At 38.8% G+C, this 26711-nt stretch overlaps 1 protein-coding gene across 1 annotated transcript in view; it reads left to right on the top strand.

Annotated features, from left to right (window-relative positions):
• Positions 1-26711, top strand: part of RELN (reelin) — a 284110-nt gene that overhangs the window by 55232 nt on the left and 202167 nt on the right. Inside the window, 1 exon segment of the mRNA XM_044423494.1 lies at positions 19746-19816. Coding sequence (XP_044279429.1) covers positions 19746-19816 — 71 coding nt within the window.

The following is a 26711-nucleotide window of genomic DNA, read 5'->3' as shown; positions in this document are numbered from 1 at the left end:
GTACAGGATCCCCATGAAAGTGGAAAAACTGCAAATATCTCCAGCCCCCTCCCCGCTGCCTCCACCCAAACGTACCAGTGCCTCCTCTTTGCAGCAAGGAAATGCTGGAGAGATTCCCTCTCCTGATGTCAGGGCAAGAAGGGAAAGCATGCTTTGGAGGCCTTCCCCTGTCCCTTTTCACTCCCTCTCCCTCTCCCTCTCCCTCTCCCTCTCGGGTGATGTTTTAGAGGCCTCCCCCCTCTCTCTCCTTTGCTTCCTCTCTCTCCATAGTCATGATGATTTTATGCAGTAATTTTTTAAAAAAATTAATAGGCTTTATGGCAGTTTGTTCTTAAGTACAGGTCAGTCATAACGTAAATGTTCCTAACTTGGGGACTGCCTGTACTTCTTCACACTGCACAAACTTAAACTATGTGTAATGGCAACACATACGTAGAAATTCAGCCTGCATTTACTTCTGTGTTTTGAATTGTGTGTGCTTGGAAATCACTTCTTTAATGCTTTAAAATGTAGGCATCTCCATCCCAGTTCCATGTCTTGGAATAGCCATTTGGTTTCCAAGCTAGGAGCTAGGAAGGTGCTATGGACAGGGTGTGTATGAGAGAAAGAGAGAACACACTTGAACAAGGGACATGTGTATTCACATCACTGTGGATGGAACAGAGAACTGTTGCAGTATACTGCTTTAGAATGTAGGAGCATTATTCAGAAAAGGAAAGAGTTGTGAATGGAACCCCTTAATGAGGGCTAAATTTTAAGTTATCTTGCATATCAATCCTAATTTGGCTATGTTGGGTCCTGGATGTTTGTTTTAATTTGGTGTAACATATTGCTACAATTTCTTCTTGTAAAGAGCATGATTTCAGAATATATTTCATGGCTGATATATGAGCTTCCTGAAAAATAAAGTTCATAATGACAATCTAACAAATGCTTAGCTAAATTAGCATAAAAATAGCAATGTAATAATACCTTTTATACTTCTGCATTCCTGCAAATTAACTCTCTGTAAGTGAGCTCTTGCCAAAGGATGAAAGCAATTTTCACTGTAGTTGGGCACTGTAAAAGAGAGAATAGTCACGAGCTGAAAATTGACTGTGTTCTGGAACCACTGATTGAGAGTGAAAGACCATATGGAAAAAATTCTATCAACTACATTATTACAAAGATATTACACTGACAATAGCTATCTTTAGTTATGGTCATTTTATCCTCCAAAATGTTGCAGATAAATGGAAAAACAGTGTAAGTACAAACTTATTTATTTGTGGTTCTGTACTTCAGCATACTAAGGTACAGATATAGTTGAACCATATATTTGCATACCTTTGGATACTGCATCGGGCATGATTTCTGTAGTTATTGTTTTCTTTTTTTAATGTAATTCTTCATTTTGCATTGAGGAATGAGCATGGTAGCTCTTAGAAGTGGGCAACCTATTTTTCTATATTACCCTACTGACCAGTTATATAAACTATAACTGATTCACATCACCTGGAAAATGTGGCTCACTTTGTGAACTCATGTGTTTAACATATTTTAATACAGTTTCACTGTCAAATCATAGTGGATGTATATCAGCCTGGTGATACATTTATTTAAGTTTCTGTGTTGGCTTCCAGTGGACTCCCAACATGTTACTCATTTATTTTAAAAGCTTATATCTACTCTATATTTCTGGAAAGGTATTCAAACTGGTAAACAGACAAAATAATAAGTATTTAAAACAAAGAACAACAATAACTTTGTAAAAAAAGCAGTTAACCATAAGGATTAAAAGCACCAGTTATGCTATGCTATGCTAGCCGCAAAGTCATGTCCGACCCATCACGATCCATGTACAACATTCCTGCAGGCTCTCCTGTCTTCCATCATCCCCTGGAGTCCACCTAAGCACACACCAAGTGCTTCAGTGACTCCATCTAGGCACCTTATCCTTTGCTGTCCCCTTCTTCTTTTGCTGTCAATTGTTCCCAGCATTAGTCCTTTCTTCTCATTAGGTGGCCAAAGTATGTGAGTTTCATCTTCAGTATCCGGCCTTCTAAAGAGCAGTCAGGGTTGATCTCCTCTAGGACTGACCAGTTGGATTGCCTTGCGGTCCAAGGGACTTGCAATTGTTTTCTCCAGCACTCCATATTCAAAGATCTCAATTCTTCAGCACTCAGCCTTCCTTATGGTCCAGCTTTCATAGCCATACATTGCAACTGGGAAAACCAGAGCCTTGATTGTACAAACTTTTCTGTCTCTGCTTTTTAGTATGCTGTCTAGATTTGCCATAGCTTTCCTCCCAATTTCTTGGCTGCAGTCACCGTCTGAATTGATCTTGGAGCCCAGGAAAATGAATCTGTCACTACCTCCATTTCTTCTCCATCTATTTTCCAGGAAGTGAGAGGACGGGATGCCATGATCTTAGTTTTCTTAATGTTAAGTTTCAAGCCAACTTTTGCACTCTCCTCCTTCACCCGCATCAAGAGGCTCTTTAGTTCCTCTTCACTTTCTGCCATGAGAGTGATATCATCTGCATATCTGAGGTTGTTGATATTTCTCCCGGCAATCTTAATTCCAACTTGTGATTCATCTAGCCTGCCCTTTCGCTTGATGTGCTCTGCATATAAGTTTAGGCAGGGTGACAATATACATCCTTGCCATACTCCTTTCCCAATTTTGAACCAATCAGTGGTTCCATGTCCAGTTCTCACTATTGCTTCTTGACCTGCATACAGTTTTCTCAAGAGACAAATAAGATGGTCTGGTACTCCCATCTTTTTAAGAACCTGCCACAATTTGTTGTGAACCATACAATCAAAGGCTTTAGCATAGTCAATGAAGCAGGAGTAGATGTTTTTCTGGAACTCCCTAGCTTTCTTCATGATCCATCGTATGTTGGCAATTTGATCTCTAATTCTTCTCCCTCTTTGAAACCCTACCTGTACTTCTGGTAGTTCTCGGTCCACATACTGCTGGAGCCTAGCTTGTAGGATTTTGAGCATAACTTTGCTAGCATGTGAAATGAGTGCAATGGTGCAGTAGTTTGACCATTTGTTGGCTTTGCCCTTCTTTGGGATCGGAATGTAAACTGACCTTTTCCAATCCTGTGGCCACTGTTGAGTTTTCCGAATTTGCTGGCATATTGAGCGTAGCACTTTTACTGCATTGTCTTTTAAGATTTTGAATAGCTCAGCTGGAATACTGTCACCTCCACTAGCTTTGTTGTTGCTCAGACTTCCTAAGACCCACTTGACTTCGCATTCCAGGATGTCTGGCTCGAGGTCAGTGACCACCCCATTGTGGTTATCAGGGACATTAAGCTCTTTCTTGTATAGTTCTTCTGTGTAAAAGCACCAGAGGACTAACTAAATGTTAAACTAAACACCTTCTTAGAGAGCCAAGTTTTTACGTACTACTAAAGCAGTATAGTTTTGGTGACCTGATGAATTTCTGTGAGTGGCAAAGTATCTCACAAAGTGGGCCAATCAAAGTTGAAGTTGCTCTTGTCCAGCTTTTCCCATGAAGACATTTTAGCTTCAGTTGCCATCACTCAAAACAGTAATGCCAATTATCAGGGGTTTGCTATAGTGCAAAACATATATCAGGCATTGGGTTGGGAAAGGTTGTTCTGGCTCTTTTCACTGCATTCCTAGTTTCATGAGGCTAGAGATCTAGAATAGTGCTTCAGATAACAACCAAAACATCCAAGGAGGAACATATGGAGGAAGGTGGTCCGTAAGATGCTACCTAGTTAGTTCCCAAGCCACTCGGGGCTTCAAAAGTGAACACCACTGCCTTATATTGACCATGGTAAGAAACTAGAAGCCAGTGTAACTCAGTTAAAGTAGATTTAAAATTGTCAAAATGCCTAGCACCCACAAGCAATCCAGGTACTGTATCTTTCACCAACTGCAATTCCTGGAAAAATTTTAAGGGTGCCTCACACAAGACACATTACAATAGTCTAATTTCATGGTAACTAAGACATGAATGATTATGACAAGGTCTGCCTTTGTCAGGAATTGCTGTAGATGTTGTGCTTCTTAAAACATGCTAGCGTGCGCGCATGCGCTCTCTCTCTCTCTCTCTCTCTCTCTCTCTCTCTCTCTCTCTCTCTCGGAGTTGTTCAGAGATGACCATTCCCAATTTGGGTTGTGGTCAGGCCCAGTGCAAGCATTTCAACCTGGGCATGTTTCCATCCTGCTGTTGTAGCCTTTAGGAAAGAAGAATTCCCCCACTCCTGACTTAGATTTGTTAGCCAAGGAGAGAGCAACCATGGCCAAATTACATGCAACTCTCACCTTAATTTCAGAAGTCCATTATAGTTGGCCAGTGCAGGTCTTTCAGAAGAAGTGATCTGTAACTTTCCTATCAGCCCACTGGGTTGGAAGAAAGGCTGAAGATTTCAAAGAGAGAGGTAGATGACCAATTCACCTTTGTCTCTATCCTTGCCCACCACTTGCTTTGGTCACCAACCACCATCATGCAGCCCCGGATGGGGGACAAAAAATGTTCCCCTCCCTTTCTGTAACCAGGGCTCTAATGGACACAAAGCATACACCACACCGCTGAGCTATGACTTCTCTCTGACTGCAAATTAGGGATACAATTCCAAATGCAAAACTGCATACTTGTATCACACCAAGATCTTTAGCATGGGGAAAAAGTAAATGCTATTTCAGAGTAATATATAAAAAATAGATTAACTAGTGTTGGGCTTACTTTTGTTTTTAAAATTACCTCAACCATATAACCTCTTTTTGAAAGTTTGCTAAGAATAAACACACAGATGTTACTAATCACAAATGAATGACTGCTGATAGCTATTTTGGATAAATGAGACTTTTAAGAGTTGGAATGTGTGGTATGGTGGTTAAGAGCATGGGTCTGGGGCTCAGGCAATCTGGGTTCTAGTCCCCGCTCAGCCATGCAGCCAACAGACTCAGCCCAACCTATCTCACAGGGTTGTTGTTGTGGGGATAAGATGGAAGAGCAGAGATGATGTAAGCTGCTTTGAGCCCTTTGTAGGAAAAAAGGCAGGATATACATTGCAGTATAAATAAATAAATGTGCAAGATTCTCTACTTCATGTGTGGCATACATTTTTATATGGTGGGTAACCCTGTCCATTAACTGTCCTGACCACAAGCAAGCACATCATTCAAGCCCTGACCACCAGGGGTTGAATGACAGGGTTATGCTGGAATTACAAAGTTGATATTGCTCCTGGCAGTCAACCTGGTCTGTTAAAGTCCTAATTCAGGAGCTAAATGGAATCCTTTTTCCTTCCTTGCTTAGCACACTTATCAACACAGTTGGCTAATGTCCTGAACTGGCAAACTGGGAACGGATGTGTAGAAGGCTTCAAGTATTAAATGGTACAGTTTCTCAAAGGAGTTTGGCCCAAGAGGTACTATCTTGGAGGATCCCAGTTCAAGGGGTTCTGGCTCAAAGACATTATGACTGGCTATGGGTCTTCACATTGTGTTCTCAAGGTCCTGACACTCATTATAAATTGGAAGTTTTGGCCCCACAAGATAAATTATTGGTAGAAGGGAAGCCAGTATTCCTCATCTCACACTGTCATATCCCGTAGCTACTAATCATCCTCTGCCTTGCTCTCCAGCTCTACCCTTTCTTACTTCAGTCTCCGCAGGGATTATGGTCAGCCTGAAGTGATTATTACTGCAGTCCTCCTGTGGACATTTCTCTCTTCCAGAGCTATTCTGAAAAGTCTGGAGACATGTAATTGATGGAGAGCTCCCCCCCACCTCCATAAAATATGACCAACCATTCCATTTTGATGAAGCCCCAGGTCAGAGTGGTTCAGGTTTTGGGATCCATGTTTCTATTCTTTACAGAGGGCTTTATTTAAATACACCTTTCTTGAAGGTGAAGAGTGATATTTTTAAAAAAGTAGTTCTAGTGACTATATCAGTGCATTCATATCAGATGCATTTTCACACGGACCGTCTAAATGACAGCCGTGTGAAACCTGATGCATATTTCATGTTGCTGTTTTGCTTAGTTTACAGAGAAATAATTGCTTGTCTTGAAAAATAGTTAAAAGACCAGGATATTAATTCCGTTATAGTTCACATTTGCTATGGTGGAAGTGTCACAGTTATCATGAATGGATCCAGGCTGCAACTGATCTACAGTAATAGTTTCCACTATAAGGGTAACTGCACGTAAATTAACAATGATGTTTAATTTATAATTATTTTAAATTTAATCTTCACTTTAAATGTCACATTAAGAGTTATCACAGATATGTCTTGCTGTATTTCCTCTTACTGCATACAGACTCTGCAACTATTTACACATATTCCAAAAAATAATGTAAAATAATACAGTTTTGTCTTTGAAAACATTGCCACTGGTTTTTCATTAAATCAGTTATTCTTGGTTACCATAAATCCAAGGTCACCTTTGTCTTCATTTAATATGGACAGTGCTTAAAGCAAGTATATACTGTATATAGTACATAAAATTACATATTTAAAATTTGCACTATACAAGTGATTTCCAAAGATCAGATGGATCTAAGGAACCCTGCATGAGTCTCATAATGTCAGTCATTATGACAAACAGGTTTGCAGTGTAACCTTCTGCATATATATTTCAGTGACTAAATTCTACCAAGAAAAGTATCACTGTGGCTGTTTGTAGCTGTGCATCAGTAGTAAAGGTAGGGCAGGCACACCCCTTTTCATTGGACCATTTATTCCATGTAAGTTGTGGCATGGAACTTTTGTACAGGACTGAACATTATATGATGTTCATGAGGATAAGTACATGCATTTAGATGAAGTGCTGATCTCGCACTCCAAGCAGATTCTCAGGGACATTCTGTCCATGTTTTGTTTGAAGTTTGTGGCAGCTTTTAAATAAGTGAAAAAGAAATGGTAAGGCCTTTCTTCACCTTGTCTAATTAGGAGTAAGCTAAATACTCATTCTACCTGAATATTCACACAGCATATATAAACCACAATTTATTGTGCCATCCCCTGATTTCAGGGAGGTTTTTGCTAAAGATGTAAAAGAAATCAGGCCAGAAGTTTTTGCCTGGCCCTGGGCAAAGGCCTCTCCTGGTAATCAACCTCACGTGTCCATGCTGCTAGAAGAAAGCAGTTCAGATGACATTGTACTACTGGGATATCATCTTTCACCACCATCTTCTGACTGCTGGGCTTTCTCCTGGCATGCTTGGGGACTCTTTGTGTGTTATCTCAAGCTGAACAGTAGAAGGGGAGGCAGGCTACGCTTATTGACAGAATATATTCTTTGCATGCAGAAGTCACTGGTTTAATTTGTGAAACCTCCAATCAAAGGGATCCCAGGTAGTAGTGATGGGACAGAGCATTGCCGGAGACCTCAGAGTGGGATAGGCAATGTGACACTGGAGGGCATCGGCTTTCTTGAGGAAGCAAGAATAGGTACAGCTATAGCAACAGCAATCACAATGGAGGAAAAAAAATGAGAAGGAAAGGGGTTCGTTCCTTAAAACATCTACTCACTGTGTCACTTATTGGTGAGAGGCACATTTCCATTCCTGAAACTTATTCTAATTTCAAATGTGGAGGGGAAATAATTAAATTGCTTGCCTTATTCAGACCTAAGAAAGTTCTAAATCTCTCATAATGTTCAGCTTTACATTTATCCAGAAGTAAGTCTCACTGAGTTCAATGGGAGTTCTTTTACACCAAGTATCTTTAGGATTCCACTGCAGCATTAGGAAGACTGAACTCTGATATAGCTTCAGAACCTTTAATCCTGGCATGCCAGCTGTTCTTTGTCCCAAAGTTGAAAATGACTTTGCATGTACACTTGAGCATACAGACTGAGCTCATCAATACTTTATATGGCATTTGCACCAGCCATTCAGGCGTACATAGACTCTCTGTTATGGATTCAGATAAACTGCTGATAAGTTACCTACATATGGAAGAAGAGAAGCTGCATGCAGATCTACCTCTGTATGAGTGGTACAATGTAAAAGAAAAATAAACTTTATGACAAAATAAGCACACAAAGCACCACCATAAGGTGGTTTATAGACATGGATGCCGGAAAAGGAATCTGTAAAATTTCACACGTCACAAAAATGGAACTGCATATTAGCAGAATACAATGGTTAGCTGTATGTTGAGCCTTCCCACCAAAAATGAGTGGTGCACAGTAATCCAGATTAATGATATCATATGTTAAATGAGTTGAACTGAACATTATGGATGGAGGAGGAAGGGACAAACTTCACAAGGGGCTGCCGTATTTGAGAGCATCCCCATTTTTTGGATAAGTGTGTTCTGGTGACTACTTTTTACAAAATAGAAATTAGTGTTCTTCAGAGTGTGTTTTGATAAGTGATTTAATATTTTTTTAATTAGTGCAAGCATTGCTTCTGGGTGGCTTCTTTTTCTTTTTTAAGGAGTATGCTTGAAGGAAATGTTACTGCTGAGCATTTTTCGGAGAGTGAGATGTAATGAAAATCAGCAGTCTATGCCATCTGCATCTGCGGGAGAATGCTTCCTGTTGTTTGAAAGCCACATTTTTCTCTGTAATTTGATGTGTTTCTGTTGTGCTAATGGGATCCAAAATCTACCCATGGAAAATGAAGAGCAATCTTGATAATTTCAGGCATTAAATGAACTAAAATCTTTTTTTTTTTTGAGGCTTACACTGGTTTAAACAATAACTGCCCATGACTCTCATCCTGAATTGCTGCTCCCTGTGCTTTTGCTGAACATCTATGAAAGCAGAAGGAGAAGGGTTATTTTCATATGGCAGGTCATCTTGTAGGAAGAATCTTGAACGGAGGCTGGAAATGAGATGTATCCTGCAGCCAACTGGCAGGTGTTAACAACCATGGCTTCCATTTTCCCCGTTTTCAGCAAAAGGAATTTGGAATAGATTTTTTCCACATTACTTCTTTGTGTAAGTATTGTAACAAACTGAATATGTCTATCATCTTTAATTATCTTGTGCTTCATTCTGATGCCATCAAATTTATTTTCAGGTGCATTTATCATAATTTTACTACATTTCATGTGTATAACTCGTCTGGACTAATACGCAACAAAACCAGCTTGCTTCCTACTCCCCACCTTCCAATTTCAACACTTAGGTTGTTTAGTTTTAAAAATCAACTTAGGGAATATTTTTTTTCTCTTAGTGTTACTACAAATCCACTTTTAAATATTTATTTATGCCAGGCCTGCAGCTTCAAATATAAAATGGTGAAATATACTGGGTTATAAACAAAGAGGGAACGTGACCATGCTCATTTAACAGACCATGCTCATTTTAGAGAATATTCCAAGCATAATCCCTCATTTCTGTTTACGTGTATATTTATCCAGTAAAAAAGTACAGAAAAAAGAATCAAAGGCACCTCTTTTCGACCCACAGTACATTATCCTGTCACTTACAAGGAAACTACATACTAAATGCAAATATATAACATTTTCCTTTTTTGTACCAAAACCCCCTCTGCTTTAGGAATGGTCAGTTTGGAGCAGGTATGTGTGTGATGCTTTTCCTACCTGCCCTGTCTCCATTTCCATCAGCCCCCCCCCCCCAATAGGGTTCTAAAACACAATGCATTTAGAACTTTGAGAGGGGAGTAGTGTTTGTGTAATTCAAAGTGATGAAACAATGAAGTGGGAAAACAGTTAAGTATCAGTTCTCCCTCCTACTTCTCCACTCCAAATCAGCCCCTCTCAATGTAGCCCCTTATCTATTTATTTATGTTTTAAGTAGCATCATTTCTTTGACATGAATTTGCATATTATAGAATCATAGAATACCCAAGTCAGAAGGGGTCAAGAAGGCCATGAATGCAACTCGCTGCTGGAGCAGGGTGTCAGCTATACCATCCCACTCTATTTGCTTCTTGAATGTCTCTATAACCCAAACCATAGGCCACATCCACATGTTACTGGGGCACCACTAAAATTGCTTCCCTGTGGTCCCTGTTAGACTCCTTCAACATAGGTAGAAAAATGATTCCTTCCTATGTCACTGAGCCTGTCCCAAGGACCACCACTAGCATGGAAAATAACCTCAGCATTCAGCTGAACCACTAGGTTCTTCTTTACAGATGATACCAAAGCACAGTGGGACTGGACCTCTGAGAAGTCCCTTTATTACTTAAGTAATGCATGAAATTTGCCATGAAGTATAGTAAAGTACAGGCTATCATTCTTCCAGTTTTACAAAAGGAGGTATTTTGTAGATTAGCAAAGTGTACCTAGATTAAAGAGATACACTGGTCTATATGCTTCAGTGGGACACAACAAAACAAAAGTACAAAAAGAAGGCATAATACCAACTGTCTGAATCAAGATTTGACTTTATGTATTATTTCATTTTTATACTGCTCAATAGCCAAAGGCTCTCTGGGCAGTTAACAAAAGTTGATATTTAAAAACATATAAACAAAATATACATCTAGTACTGCACAAGTGAATATTAGTTTCTGGGACTCAAACTATGAAGAAAACCTGTTGCCTCCATGACCTACCTGTTGACTTTCCAGAATTACCTGAATGGCTACCACTGGTAAGAGGATGGTGACTACATAAACCGTCTAACTAGCATAGCTCTGTGCAAGCTGCCTCCCCAGTTCCTTGAAAACCCACTATGACCATGGCAAAGTTCTCCTGATACCAGTGTGAGGTCTTCACCCCTTTGTTTCACCTGTACTGAAGAAATGTTGGGCAATATCTCCTGGTCCTGGAAGAGAAAAACCCTCAACTCCCTTTTCCAGTATGACAAAATGTTGTACTTCAGGCACATCATGAGAAGGCAAGACTCACTGAAGGATACAACAGAGTTAGAGAAAGGCAAAGGCAGAAGAAAGGGAAGACAAAATACAAGTCCATAAAGGAAGCCGTAGCCTTGAGTTACAAAAGCTGAGGGAAGCTGAGCTGAGCTGAGCTAGCAAGGACAGGGCATTTTGGATGGTATTTATTTATAGAATGGCTGTTAGTCATGACTTGACATCACAGCACATAACACCAAATATCTTCTCTAGTTCCTTCCCCGTTGTCAGGCTGGACACTGAGGAGGAATCTCTTGTTTTTGTCTTGATTGTCCAATAATGGATCCTCCGCAGCGCTCAAATAGATTCTAGGAGTTTCCCCTTATTCAGGCACCCAGACATTTTACTGTTGAATAGACTGGTGCTTGGCCTACCGATGACCTCACCCACGTCATCTGCATTGCAATGTTAGTGTCAAGTGGCAGAGAGCTGCAGCTGATTGCAAAAGGGAGGTTTCTGTCTCTTAAACCTGGATAAGATGGGTGGAATCACTAAGGTTTGGCTGAGTGGGCCACTCTGGACTGGACAGTAACAAAAGCTTTTACTTCTTGAAAAAGTTGTATATAACATCATGGTTCTTAATCACCAGTCGATAGAATGGTATTGCAGTGCTTCATATTAATTAGAACTAGAGAAGCATTTGGCATTTCGCAGTCTCATGAATAGCAGGTGGGCCACTTTTTGTCCGTGTCAGTAGAGGATTTTAGCAGGAAACTTTCACGCTCAATTTACCCTTGTTAGTTATGTCTCCTGTAGCTCACCATCATAAGTGAACTAGAATCTTTTAGGCAGCACATTCATGAGAAGACACAAAAAATGTCAGCCGAATGTTGCTCTCTTGCAAGAACTCACATTCTTTTTCACTAAGCAAACAAGCTATTCAGTAGACAAAATCCCAAACTGGCAATCCGGTTTATTGCTATCAGAAATACAATAATATACTTGAGTCTATATTGACCAAATGTCTTATTTAACAATGCCTAGGAGATAGGCATCTCTTCTCCCTATTCCTCTGCCCAGTGTCTGCTGAATTTAAGATCCTTGGGAATAAAGATAGAATACTAAGTCACTGAGGCACACGATTCTAAACCCACTAACAAGGGAGTAAGTTTTATTGAAAACAGTGGGACTTATTTCTGAGTAAATATTTATCACATTGCACTGGCAGTTTCATAGAGTCTCTGTTTGTTTTATTAAAGCCATTCAACAAAAACATCAGAAGAAGTCAGGCTGCAAATGATCAACATATGAGATCAAGAATTCATATTGTTACTAGTTATGGCACTCAGTGTTCTATAGGTAATCCAAATAAAGTAGTTTCTTGAATGTACATGATTCTTCTGCTGGAAAGAACCTAATTTTTGGTCCTATGACAGTAGAGAAACAATAGAGCCTTGTTCTATTATTTATATGAATTGACTGCCTTGGCAGTTGCCACTACAGTAACCCTTTCTTGATACCATAGAGAAAATGGCTGCTGGAGGAGGAATTTCCATTGTGTATAATCAGAGATAACCAAGTACTGTTTAAAAGCTAATATTCTGGTGAGTTTATCATAAATTGCATGCCGAGTGGAAAACATGAAGACTCTATCAAATCTACCTGTATATTAATGAAATGGGAATAAGATTGCACATTGCTCACTTCTCAGAAACCCTACCATCCCCCAAAACTAAATGAAAAGACATATGTTGCAGTGCAGTCCTACTTATATTAGAAACAAATCCTATTTAGTTCAGTGAGCCTTACTCCCAAGTAAGTGGGCATAAGATTGCAATCTTAGGCAATTTAAGATGTGTGCAGCACTGGTTGTTGTAACTTTTCAGAATAAATACTTTCTATATGTACACTACATGAATGATAAATTGTGCCACTTATTTTAGGTTGCTTTAAGGTTTTGCTCAACATAAACTTTCAGGTTTTCTTAACTTTTGCTGATTGATTAGCTTACATTTCTAAAGTTTGATTTGTGAGCAGTATACCACCTCCGTTTAAATATAACAGCTTGATCACATAGAGTCTATCATTCAAGGATAAAACCAGGAAGGATTGAACGTAAGGGGCCAGACCCTTGTGCCTCTTTACACTATTGTGAATCTTGGTATTGCAATTCAGGTTAGCACAGCTAAGTCACACAGGGGTGGAAAGGATGTAGCAAAGGCATTCCAAAGGAATGACAATACATTGTGCATTTATATAGCTCTCCTCCTTTTGCTTCTTTTGCACCTGGAATAGGGCTAAATTGAGACCCATCTGGTTACACTGATTTAATAAGTACAGCCCTTGCAAAAGGACCACAGTTTCATCAGTAATTTCTTTTATAAGTGAGCTGGACTAAACTTCACTTGCAACATTCTCTGTCTGCCTGAACCTGCCCTGTTCAGTTGCTTGTGCCCTTTTGCTTTTCTGGCTTGTAACCTTGCTGAACCCTGGCTGATGCATTCCTCTGAAATTTCTATGTGGGTTGAACTCCAGTGTGCCTCCATTAACTCCTAAATCCAAAAGGAACAAGGAAGTAACATTTGCACATAAACATTGTTTTTAAAACAGTGCCATGATTCCTGTGATTTCCATACTCTCTTGAAGCTGTCAGCCCTAAAAATTGCTTTAATTTCATCCACAAAACCTTTTCATCTCTGGGCCAAACAATGAGTAAAGGATATTATAAGCCCAGTATCCTCGCCAAATTCCCACATGAGTAATGCCATTCTGATTTTCTTTCTGTTGCTTCAGATGCTAGTTAATACAGTTGGCTGTTCATAGTAAATTTATGAAGAGTTATAGGAGAATCATTCAGATATTTCATAATCCCTCAAAAACACACTTGTATAATATTTATCCACCTGTGTTGCCTCACTAGCAAGCAGGTTAACCTCTTCATATTATTATTCTTAATCCAAAAGGCATGTGGGGACTATTAGTAGAGGAAGATCGATATTACCAAGCCAAAAAACTTTTTCTTCCTCACCCTCTGCCAGCCATCAGCCAAATGTTTGGCCAGCTATATCAGAGCTCTGTCTTTTCATTCTAGTATAAATGAAATATCACAGAATACATAATGCTTGCCATCCAGAAAAAAAAAAAATGTAGCTCACAGCACAATCCTGTGCATGCCGACTCAGAAGTAACTCCCACTAAGTTCATTGGAATTTACTTCCAGGTAAATATGTATAGGGTTGCAGCATTAATAAAATTATAAGCATTGCTGCTGTTTTACCTCCCACACACATCTGGGCAACTTTCCATGTTCTCAGCTGTGTAGAGTCATGGATAATTTTATATAAATGGGAAAATCCATTACTACTCTGACTAGCACATATCCTTAGTTATGGTATTAAGCTTTAGATCCCACTCCAGATGGTTTGGTTGGGTTGTTTGTATGCTTCTTTGTTCTTTAAAGCTGAACCAACATTTGTATATCCCTCTGACATGCTTGTCTTGGGAACCCATATTCATGGTGGTCATTTTAGGCAAAATTTTGTGCCATTTGCTCACTGGTTGAGTTCACATAAATCAAACATTGTGAGTTCACAAGACTGCTTGAAGCAATTATTGGCTGTTCTTTCTTAATGCTTTGTATGTGCCAAGTATTGTCAATGCTTCTGTTGAAGTGAATTAAATTAATTAATTTCTAAGTGAATTTAGACAGTTACCTTTAATGTTGCATTCAGTGTAGCTGAGCAAAATAAAGGAGACAGGTGATTTTGGGCCACCTGCCTATTCACTTGATCTTGGGCACCTAGCCTTGGGGCTACACTGACTCATAGTCATTGCAACAAAACCTTTTAGACACTGGCCAAAGATCATGCAAAGTACTCTCTATGCTGCAGCAAATGGTTTTCAGCTTCTACACATTGTCTCCTATGGAGCAGAGGGAAGTGACAAAAGATTAGCTGACACTACTCAAGCAGTCTCAGGCTGTAAATGAAACCTTGGCCTGATTATGCATTGCCTTCTGTTCAGTAACCAACATACTTCTTTGGCACAGGGCCAGCTCCCAGTGCTCTGGCAAAGGGATTAGAGGTCCCTTTGCAGCATCAACGGGCACTTAGTGTAGGAGATCCTATACTTAATTACCCTTAAGTAGGAGAGCAAAGACATGAGAATCCTGACTTGTCTCCAAATGCAGATCTTAGATCTTACCTTACCTTATCTTACCTTATTTCTTAATCTCTTTTCTTAGTGTAAGGGAATGGAACGGAAATTCATTTTCATTTATTCAGAAAGAAAAGTTAGTTGTAAATAGAAGTGTTTCAAATAATTCTAGATAGACAACATCTAGTATAGTTTCTTTTTCTCTGGGAATTTTATTTAAAGAATTTATGTCTAGTATGAGCAGCAAGAGATTGGTTAGTTTGTATAAAATATTAACAACTTCCTTTCCACTGTAGGAATAAATAGTTCTTAGTCATACATTTGAGATTTTGTCTGTAGAAGTTCTAAAATCATGAAGAACTAAATGAAGATTAAAAAGACATCTGCCTCACTTCAGCCCAATAATTTTCTTTTCACTGAAGCACTTGAGGTTGTTATTTGATTCAATTAATGTAAAGTAAATATGAAAGACATACCTCTTTATGTCACACTTTTGTTAACAGCTGGCTTTGGAATTTCCTGGCATATTGTCCTTTGACTAGAATTCACAATTGCTGGTCCTCTCATTACTGCTGAAAGTTGACAAGCATATGTTCTTCCAATCCACCCAACGTATGTACTCATTTACCACCATGGGAGGATGCTTCTAAACACAGTCTAATAATACATCTTCTCAGTTAAGAATAAACTAAAAATGGTGGGCAATAGAAAGCCAACTGTGAGCTATACTCAGTACATGCTGCTGGAGATTTATGGATGTAAAATCATAATGTCAGCTTAGGACTTGAGCCCCAGTACAGCAAAAAAATGAAACCAGAGGTATAAGGGAATCAAAACTAAGAAAAATGTGAAGGCAAATGTAATATCAAAGGGGAGTTTGCACTTCATTCCCACTAGAATGAGCCCAGCTTTGCAACTGAAACAGATGTGCATACCCATAAATCAAATACATACTAAACTATCAGTCTGGTGCCACCTAGGGATGAGAGAAATCCACAATGGATTCCAGTGATGAGCTTGGATTTTGCAGGGTTTTGTTTGTTTGTTTTTTTTGGAGTCATGTGGCTTCTGAGGGGTGGATTAGCACTGGAATGCACTAGCATTAATGTTTATTAGTGCTAATTAGAATTAATAGTGCAAATAAGCTCAAGTAGAATGAAATTGTGGTTTCAAAAATCTGCATCCATCAATGAACAGGCAATGGAATGAAAGATGTGTGTGACAATGTACAAAATACAGATGGGACAATTTTAACATATGCTGTACCTCCCTGGTACCTCCTCAGAAGTACAAAACTGCACGAGGGAGGGAGTGAGGAAGTTTATTTTATCTATTTATTTAAAGCTTTTATATACTATCCAACTACTAAAGTCTCAGAACGGTCTCTGAGAGTCATTATGTGGAGCCAGTCAATTAACATTTGCCTTCTGTAAACTTTACAGACTGAACTCAGTGAGGGTTCTTCTATTTCATCCCTCTTCTTGAAATGTTACATGAGATTTCACTGTAAGGTCCCATTTCTTCTTAAAGGGATTTACAGTACAATCTTGTACTTGTCTACTGAGAGGTCTTTTGCTTAAATAGAATAGTATCCTTAATCATTGTTAATATTAGCTGAAGTGAAATATTGTGCACTAAAGAACAAATACTATAGTAGGATGTTGTGTCTTGCTTCATCTTAAAGGGAAAGACAGAATGTTAGAATTGCAACAACAGATATTTATGATGAAGGACTATTTTTAGAATATATGTATTTACATTTTTTAAAAGTCTGTTGAATTCTAGTGATCACTATAGTTGGCTAAGGTTTCTTTTTAATGACCACATGCTGCTGCTCATCTTCCTAGTAATGACATGAAAGGACATGAAATATCTGTGTTTATGACGTTAGTTAAAGTACCCTTCTATGCAGTATTTCTGCCAGCATGGATAAACTGAATAGTTGGTCATAATATTCCTGTTGATTTATGGTGGAAAACTGCATTGTGGTATATAACTCTCTCTCTCTCTCGCTCTCTCTCTCACACACACACACATTCATACACACACACACACACACACTGATATATAATAGTATCTCAAGTTGCAAATTACATTGGGTAATTACAAAAGCCAGATCCTTATTAGGATGGATATTCAGAATTCAACAGAAATATTTTTAGCTGAAGTTTCTGGATGTACTAGTGTCCTTGTGTTAAGTTTCAGGGTTTTTTCCTCAATTATGTCAATCACTTCTGACTAGGACTCATTAAAAGGAGACTGTTTTGTTTCCTTTGGTGCCCATCACTATACCTTTTCAAGGCTACTGGATATTGGATATCTTAACAGTACAGTTCAGTGTGGCTGAACTCCCATAACTCTTTGAACTCAAGACTATTTGGGGCATCCTGGAACAGGCAAAGGGAATACGGGGGCAAAGGTCGACTCTGCATTTCTCTTCTTTTGCAAAACCCTTAGAGAGCTGGCAGAGCCTGTCTCCTGCCCTTTCTTCCTGCCCAGAACAACCACAAAATCTTGCCTCCAGTGTCAGTTTTGTAAGGAAAGAACTTCACTGGCTGGGACTCTTGGGACTATTGGAGTTGCAGCTGGCATGGTTCCTTCCCTGCTGGTGACAAGGACAGAGGATAGTGCTGCAACTTCAGAGTCTCAGCCCCAAGCTCAAACTCCGTAAGTTTCCAGAGCCTCTTATGGCCATCTAGGCACAGCTATAGGAATGTGCCCTAAATACAGTCAAACTTCTGTTTCCCATATGGTTGTATCTAGAATGTTATATAACCAGATAATTGTGCATGTTTTCACTGTGCCTACTGACTCTGAATGAAGCTATTTTTCTCTGCTAAAGAATGTGTAACTCCATTTTCTTTCACTGGGAGTTACTTATGCAAATCAAAAGAGAATTGGGCCATTAATGATTAAGCTTTTGATTATGGCAGTATTGTGGCATCCAAAGGTGTAATTTGCATCTACTGCATTGCAAAGAAATGAAAGACTAGTTGTGCTCATTTCTATTCATATTATCTTGGAAGATTTCTTTTCAGCTAATTTTGAAAACCAATATTCACTTTTCTCCAACTAATATTTCCAATTTCTCAGACTGTGTGCTGTTGTACTAGGCTTGACTAACTGATGACCATTTCAGAGGTCCTTACCCCAATACTCCCTTCTCCAGCCAGGTCCCACAGCATACATAGTGTCCTGAGAGACCCTCTCAGTTAGTACAGGGAAATGATGTGTATGTTATGAAATGTGTTTCTTTTTATTTATTAATTGATTTAATGAAGATTTAAAAAACTGCTTTGCTTTGGTTGTATCCTCTGGTTGGGGAGGAAGGCTGAGTGCACATCTACATGCTTATTGGGATTTGTGGGCTTGGAAAGGCCTCAGTTAAGACCCATCCAGGCATAGGCTGTGCAAACTGAACTGTTGCTCGCCTTAATACTCAGCAATGGTGAAGCAGTTTTCCTACTTATCCCAATAGTAGAGGCTCTGAGCATGTTTGAGGCAAGGCCTCCCCTCCCTTCTTTATGCCTTGCAGGCAAGTAGTCTGCACATTTTTTAAAAATCCTATCCTAGTACTCCTTTAACTCTCTCTTGTCACTCGGTAGTTGTTTTCCTGCTTGTGTTAGAATAAAATTTAAACAAGTAAAATGCTCTGATGATGATAGTAGGATGAGTAACAAGTAGGAGTAGGATGAGCAACAAGTATATGATATTGTATGCTTGCATTTTGTGTGTGCATGCAAAAGTTACTGTTTTCTTTTTGTTCTCATTTGGGCAAGGCATCCACTTTCTGAAGGAAGTTTTCTTGCCTCTAATACTGTCCTTGACTCTGCCTATTAATCATGGTAGCATCCTCTGTAGTATCTGTTACGATTTGAGGTATGAGATGAGCTTCTGTTATGTTTTATTTGAACTCTTTGACTTTCCTTTTCAGCTTCCTTCTTAGGCATCCTCTTCATTTTCCTCTTTTGAAACCAAATGTTGAACTTCCTTGGCAAACCGATAGCACTGTGGTCATGGTTTCCAATCACTTCAACAGCATAGATAACTGGTGCTAAGCCTTGGACATCACTTAGAATTAAGTCCAGAATAGTCTCTCTTCCCCAGACCATCTGGTATAGGGCAAAGTCATTTCAGGTATCTAGAGATTTTACCTCTTTGTTGAGACCTATGTTTGTTAAGCACACATCTACCCAGTCTATATGAAATTAATTGAGATTACTTATTATTATAACACTTCCTCCTTTGGATTCCTCCCTGATCTCATTCTCCATCTCAAGATCACCCTGAATCTGTTAATTGAGGGACAAAATTATGTCTCCAGTACTAAGTTGCATTTTAGCTTTAATAATGCTGTCCAAAGTGTTTCTATGCAGGAATCCCTTCTGAGATTTCCAATTTGATTCTGAGAGCTCTTTGACCTACTGGAGCAACTCTACCTCTAGCCCTTCTCTGCCCTTTCCGAAGACCTTATATTCAATGGCAGGTGTTTCCTAGTGGTTCTCTGATTCCGCCAAGGTTTTTTTTACTTGTACTAAATCAATTGTCTCTTTTAAAATTAAATACACCAACTCCAGTCTAGTTTTACTGCTTGTCTTATATTAATATGGTCATTTGTCAAGTTAAACATGTTTGCCAAGTTTTGAAGTGTAATACTCCTTTATTTTTTTAGAAAAATACATTTTAACTTGCTAATGGTATATTCAGATAACTATTTCTGCAGAGGTGTATGTCGACTTAAATTCTCATTGCATAGTGTTTAAAGATTCCCTTTAACTGGATTATGTTGTGCTTTCATTTTGTATCTTTTTAATGCATTGCCTCTTTATATTCCCAGGGCAACAGCTACTCACAGGGGGCAAGTTATCTTCAAGGATGCCTTAGCCCAACAGTTGTGTGAACAGGGAGGTAAGCTTTATTTTTAACTAAACTATTGTTATCAATTTGTAATTATAGATGGAGTGTGAATGCACTATGTCGCAGTGGTTCTACTTCTACTTGGATAACTGATTACAAAAGTAGTGTTGGTAGTTATTGCTCTGCCCTGTGGCTGTAAGGTGCTACAGGGTTCTACTTTATCCCTCATAATTTTTAATCTATCCATGAAATTGGGAGAGATCATTTGGGGATGTTTGCTGTGGTATCGTAGATATACGGATGGCACACAGATGTTCTTTCTGTTCCATCTAATACTGTTATGACAATTGTTATTTGGAACCACTGCTTGTACAAGGTAAGGAACTGGATGAGGATCCATACTCTGTTATCTGGGAATGGCCAACGCAATCTTACCAGTTTTCCTACATCTGCACTTGCCGCTAGCCTTCTTGGGGCTAATTCCAAGAGTTGCTTTTAACACCTAAATCCCTAAACAGTTTTGGACCAGGAAACCCAGGAAGAAATGTTTCCTCCTATGCCTTCCTTACTCAAATACTAATACCAAACCTTCCTCTGGGAGCCTTCATCAAAAGACTAGTGGATACAAGAGACAAGTGATTTTCAGTGGTGAAGTTCCATTTGTGGAATGTCCTTCTGTGAAACACTCAGCAGGCACCTGTATTTTGGCCTTATTGGTGCCAGATAAGGACATTTTACATCTCCTAGGAATTTAAACGTTTAACAGGGCTTTGTGCTGCTTTACTTAGCTGCTGGTATTAGTGCTGCTCTGTGTGCTGTACTGTTTTATCTTGGTTTTATTATGTGCTGTTATTATCATAACTTCTCTGCATTTGACATTTTTAATTCATCAGAGAACTGCACTTGATAATCTAAAAGTCAATAAATAAATAAACCAACATGTTTCCCAGGTCTCCATGTTATTCAAATTTATGAGAGGTTCATTCTCAAAAATACTAAATTGAACCACAGTGTTTTTTAATCAACAAGTTCAATTTATACTTTTTCCACTATATGAAGCTGAACAACTAAAGCATAATGCAACAACTTTGCAAATATTTAAAACACTGTAAAGTCTTGAAGATCTATTCCTTTCTCCAAGGATCCCCCCAACCCCCCCAACAAACAAGCCTTCCTTGAGACTAACTAGACACTGTTTTATTGGTACAATCTGATATTCTAGGTTTTAAGGCATCAGCAGCATCTTACTTTTTATTTTTTAGTGCTCAGATATTTTATCAGATATACAGTACTCTATAAATCCTCTAAATAAAATAAATATAATTATATTGCTTGGTCAGTTAGCTATCATTGCATGGGCTTTAGTTTTTTCTATTAATCATAAGAACATATGAAAAGCCATGCTGGATCAGGCCAAGGGTTCATCTATTCCAACATTCCGTACACATGGCAGCCACAAGATTGCTCAAGCAAATTGGGTGCAAGACCTCTGCCTGTCCAAACTCTTTTGAAGTCAAATGCAACTGTGTCTGACCTGTTTGGCAGTCTTCCATCTAACTGAATATTAAAGCCGATACCAGCATAGTCACTGTTATCTAATGGTTCAACAACATTTACATCCTGACTATGTCCTGGGCAACTCTACCTAGGATTAAATCCAGAATTGCCTTCCCTCAGACAACTTTTTTATATTGTGCACCAGCAGTCTGGCTCCTTTCTCATTCAAGTGGAGCCCTGTCCCTCCTGAACAAACCAGGTTTGTCCCTAAGTGTTCCCCAGAGTGTAACAAAACTGAAACCTTCTCCTCTATGCCATTGTCTCATCCATGCATAGAGACTCCTCAGTTGAGCCTGTTTGGCAGGCGTTGCCTGTGGAACCTGAGCGCTTCTGGATTTCACCCTTCTACCTAGCAGTATAAATTTGGTTTCTAGTATTTCACAATGACATTTCTCAATGTCATTGGTACCAACAGGAACCATGACCCTTGATACCATCCTTGTGTCTAGATAGCTGCAATTCACCATGCAGTCTTTGCACTCATCACAAACCCAGCTTGCAGATACTTCTACTGTATCAAGTTCCTGCTCTTTTCACATTGGTATTCATTTGAATGAAAACCTTCTACTTTTTTAAGGCATAAGAGACTGGTATATTTGCTTTTCCAGAGTAACAGAAGAGCAATAAAATGGGTCACACAATGTCGCAATAATTCTTTATTTACAAACAGGATTTCAGGCAGGTGTCAAAATCCTGTCTAAATCAAACCCATACTAATTCACATCAGTGTTCCAAAGAACTTCTTCAAATGCACCCACGGTTTTAACGCACATACTACTTATAATAGTGTGGTGGTTTTGTAATATTTCAGTAAGAAAGCATATCCATGGAAAGTTTAAAATAGGTAAGAATAGCTGAGAAAAGTTACATCAGCTCCTCTTTATTGGACATTATTAATGTTGTTTAGATGTACTTTGACAACTGAGCAAACAAAATATGACACCCTTGGTGGGCTTCTTGCCTTTCTGAAACTGAAAAAAGAAAGTGATTATGAAGAAAGGTAATCACTGACCCAAATCATAAAGATGCACATGTGGTGTGTTCCAGAGTCCCATCCATATGTAGGGGCTTCTCATTCTTACTTTTGAAAGAAAATGTTCTGCATGCACTGTGGGATATGGGAAATTTTCCATGTGCATGGGGAGTATTTCTTTTCATAGGAAAGGAAGAGAGTGTCCCTGCAGGCAACCATTCTAAGGCACTTGTTGACTCCTTTGTGATAGGGCATAAAAAACCCATTTGGAACCTGAATTATGAATTCGCACCACTAGAGTGGCTGCCCTGATTGTTGTCTCACCGCAGCGCAGGAGTAAGCTGCCAGCCCTGTGAGTACAATTTTGCAACTCAGCCAAAATTTTAAAAAGTACATTGTTTCTGAATTCCACATGTCATTCACATCATTTTTCAATCTTATTTTAAGCTATCTGTATATGTTTATTTGAAGCAAGGGCTATTGATTTCAGAAGAACTAAATTCCAAAGCGCACATGCTTAGGATGGCATAGGATGGCATTCTTTGCACCTGGAGGATGATGTAACAATAGGCTATTATTTTTGAATTCATATGAGAGTTACCATAAAGCAACATACTACTTTTTGCACCTGAGATCCTCCAAACTGCCTGATTCATCTTTCAGGCTTAAGAGCTGAAGATGTAACCTGGATTTCAGGAAAGGGAACACATGCAGGCGAAGGTCAGGGATGCTGCAGCAATTCTGTATCCATCTCAGTTGGCTACTGCAGGAAGAAGAGGCAAAATCTAAAACTTCAGAAAGTTGCTAAAGGTGTTGAAGGAGGTGACAGCTGCAGTTGCCTGTTTTATTTACTCAGTTAATCTTTTATGAGTTGTATTTCTATACCACCCAGTAGCTGAAGCTTTTTGGGTAGCTGACAACAATTAAAGCTACAAAATGCAACATGATATAACATGAAAATTACCAGTGTAAAGCTAAGTATAAAGTAAAAATAAAACCTAGCACCAGTGCAAAGATTTAGATTTAGAACAGAAATAAAAAAAAACTAAAATGCCTGGGGCAATAAATAGTTTTTCCCCTGGCCCTAAAAATGTCATCTCCATAGAAGATATTGACAGATCTCTGCTGGTTGCAACCGGCTAAAGAAATTTATTGGGATCCCCTTTTTAGTCAGTTTTCACTCTAATAAGGTCACGTGGCCTGAAATTACAATTGTGCCTGAATATCAGGAAGATAAACCAGAAGGCTTACTTACCTTTAAGTTACAATCACTCTGTGTAGGGAACCGACAGAGCTACAGCCCTCAGCCCATACACCCCACTACATAGGCCAAGTTTGTATATCTAAAATAAAAACAAGGTATAATCTAGCGAAAGTGAAAGGTGTTCCAATTTATTTAATAAGATCCTTTTATTTCTGAGCAAGAGTTGATTACCTACCTGGTTCTTAAACATTGAACTCCATGGGATTTAAAAGTCTGTAACTTTGACTAAGTTATGTATGTAAACTCTTTTTTGTATAAAATTGTCAATGTGAAAATAATTTGAGGTGCTACATGCAGTTTTATGTGATGCTTTATGTGTATGACATTTGGGGACCTTAATTATAACATATGAAGGTCAAACCTGCAACCTCTTGCAATAAAATATAAATTGTAATAAAGAAATTATTCCAGAGGATATGAAAGCAAGTTCCTCATTCATTTAATGGTACCTCCATAGTTCTACATTTTCTCAGATGAAGGATTAGAATTTAAAATTAGCTGAAAGGTACTTGCAGCAAAGAATCCCTAAGCTTTCTCAGGCACTCTAGAAATTTGGAGGATGAAGTGCTTTTGCCATTCAATTTTTATGGAAAAAAGTTAAGAACTCCCTTTCATTAAGCATTTCATGCTAGCTGAACTTTACAGATAATTTATTTCAAAACCAAAATATGACTCTTAAATCATGGATGAGTTATTTTTCCACTGCAAATGTGTTACAACTTCTTATGAATACTAATAAAAATGTCTAAAAAGATATTGCAAACAAAACAAAAAGTGATCCAGGGTAATCAGTATATTTCTGTGCAGACTGCTGTCAGGTGGAGGGCCGCCTTGCCTAAACTTACATGTTTTTCAATGAGTGGTCCAAATAAAAGTCTTCAGTCTGAGAGTATGAACTGACTCTACCAAAAAACATTGAAAATACTTTTTGTGCTGTTATCCCCTCTTGAAACCCCAATTTAGCATTCCCTCTCAGCCATGAAACCTGGAAGGTCAGGTGGATTCTATCACATTTTCCCAGGTAACTCACCAGATAGGGATAGAGATCCTTGGAGATAAGATAGGGCAGAAAGTATGACTAGTGTTAGTGTTGGACAGGGACCTAAGAGACCCAGGTTCTAGTCTCCATTTGGCCATGATGTTTACTGGGTGACTTTGGGCCAGTCACTGATTTTCAGCTTAACCAACATTACATGGTTATTACGAGAATAACTTGGAGAAGAGGAAGTTCATGCTAGAGGAATGGCAAGATATAAAAGAAACAAACTGACCAAATGTAATGAAGATACAAGTAATACAGCAATAAATCATCAATTGATATTGCAGCCATCAAGCAGTGACTTTGCATGTGTGAACCAGTGATATTGTGGTATTTATTTATTTATATCCCACTGTTCGCCATTTGTGGAACTCAAGGTGGCTACATGCAGTTCCCAGGTTGTCGTCCCTCCAAACTCAGACCAGTCCCAGATCCACTTAGCTTCAACATAGTGGATGCATTATGTGCCTTCAGACCATACTGTGAGTCTGGGCATTTTCCAATACATAACAAATAAATACATAACAAATAACATAACACATAACCAATAAATGATATTATTCTAGTTCAAACAAACAAGGACTGGTATTGCAACTTCATATGTAACAGGAAATGCATATTCCTGTTCATCTAGAAAATATCTCTGCAGCAAGGTCTGGAACTTCTAGAAGTGAGTTGCATTTATGTGAATATGTATAAATCTTAACATGCTTACCTCATGTTTTAGTCACATTTCTCCTCCATTTCCTTTGGAGAAATATAGCAGCTAAACAGTTTTTCCCTGAAAGAAATTAAGTAGTTAAACCAATGTAGAAATAGGGAGTAAAGGTTGCCCGCCTCATTTCCGCTACCACTGTTAGCATAAGAATCTTTCAACATAAAGGCCCCTGCTTACAAATATTGAGGGAGGATGTATTAAAAGCTGGGAAACATTGGACAATTTATCACAGGGCACTGTACCCCTTCTCCGGAGCCAACTGCACTCTGTAAGTGAGACCCATCACTTGTACAACAGAAATTTAATGCTTCCAGGAGCAGACAGACATAAGCAGAAACATGTTTCTGGAACTGGACAGATCAGTGGAGCGCACATAAGGAGCTGAACAGTCCTGATGCAGAAACAAACAGTTTTACTCATTTCAGAGCTCCCTTTAAGAAGCATTAGATATCTACTATGCAAGAATTGGCACTTGCACAGAGACCCTGTTGGATATTACCCAATGTATGTAAAATGTTTTCCTCAAATAAAATATTCCTGAAATGCTCACTCATGCAAATTTATAAATGAAACATTATGCAAATACCAAAAAAGAGAGAGAGAAACAGAAGCAAATATACCCCCCAAAACTGTGCCTAGACCATTACAAAGATATGGCATATTCGTTCCAATTCTATAAGACTCCAGGGATCACACACTGGGGACTGGCCTTACTGGTTGTATCACAGTGGTAGCTCTCCAGATCATTTTCTGCTGCATTTGAGATGTTACCGCTGTGACCAGTTGTGATTGCAGCTGCCAGATCAAATGAGGTTAGACAATACAACTCCTGCTTTTGAGAAGCTACTGCATCTTTATGTATATATTTTAAGCTTGTCTTATTTCCATCAATATTTTCATCTTTAATGTCAACATTTTACTGTAGCCAAATTTTACTATGAAATGCAAGCAAAAAAGTGAACCAGCATAGTGAAATGTTTAGAGTGTTCTAGGGCTTGGGAAATCTGTGTTGTATCCCCCATTTGATCATGGAAGTTCACTGAGTGACTTTGAACCAAATAGACAAAACAGCAGTAAGTTGAGATATTTTACCTTAGCTGCATGACAGTATATACAATAAAGTTAGTATTTACAACAACGAGCTTAACATCCCTGATAACCACGATGGGGTGGTCACTGATCTCAAGCCGGACATTCTGGAATGTGAAGTCAAATGGGCCTTAGGAACAAAGCTAGTGGAGGTGACAGTATTCCAGCTGAGCTATTCAAAATCTTAAAAGACGATGCAGTAAAAGTGCTACACTCAATATGCCAGCAAACTTGGAAAACTCAACAGTGGCCACAGGATTGGAAAAGGTCAGTTTACATTCCGATCCCAAAGAAGGGCAATGCCAA

Source organism: Varanus komodoensis, unplaced genomic scaffold, assembly GCF_004798865.1.
Source record: "Varanus komodoensis strain SLA01 unplaced genomic scaffold, ASM479886v1 scaffold13_3, whole genome shotgun sequence".
NCBI lineage: Eukaryota > Metazoa > Chordata > Lepidosauria > Squamata > Varanidae > Varanus > Varanus komodoensis.
The sequence above is the reverse complement of the archived record's forward strand: the minus strand, read 5'-3'. Positions and strand labels throughout refer to the sequence as shown.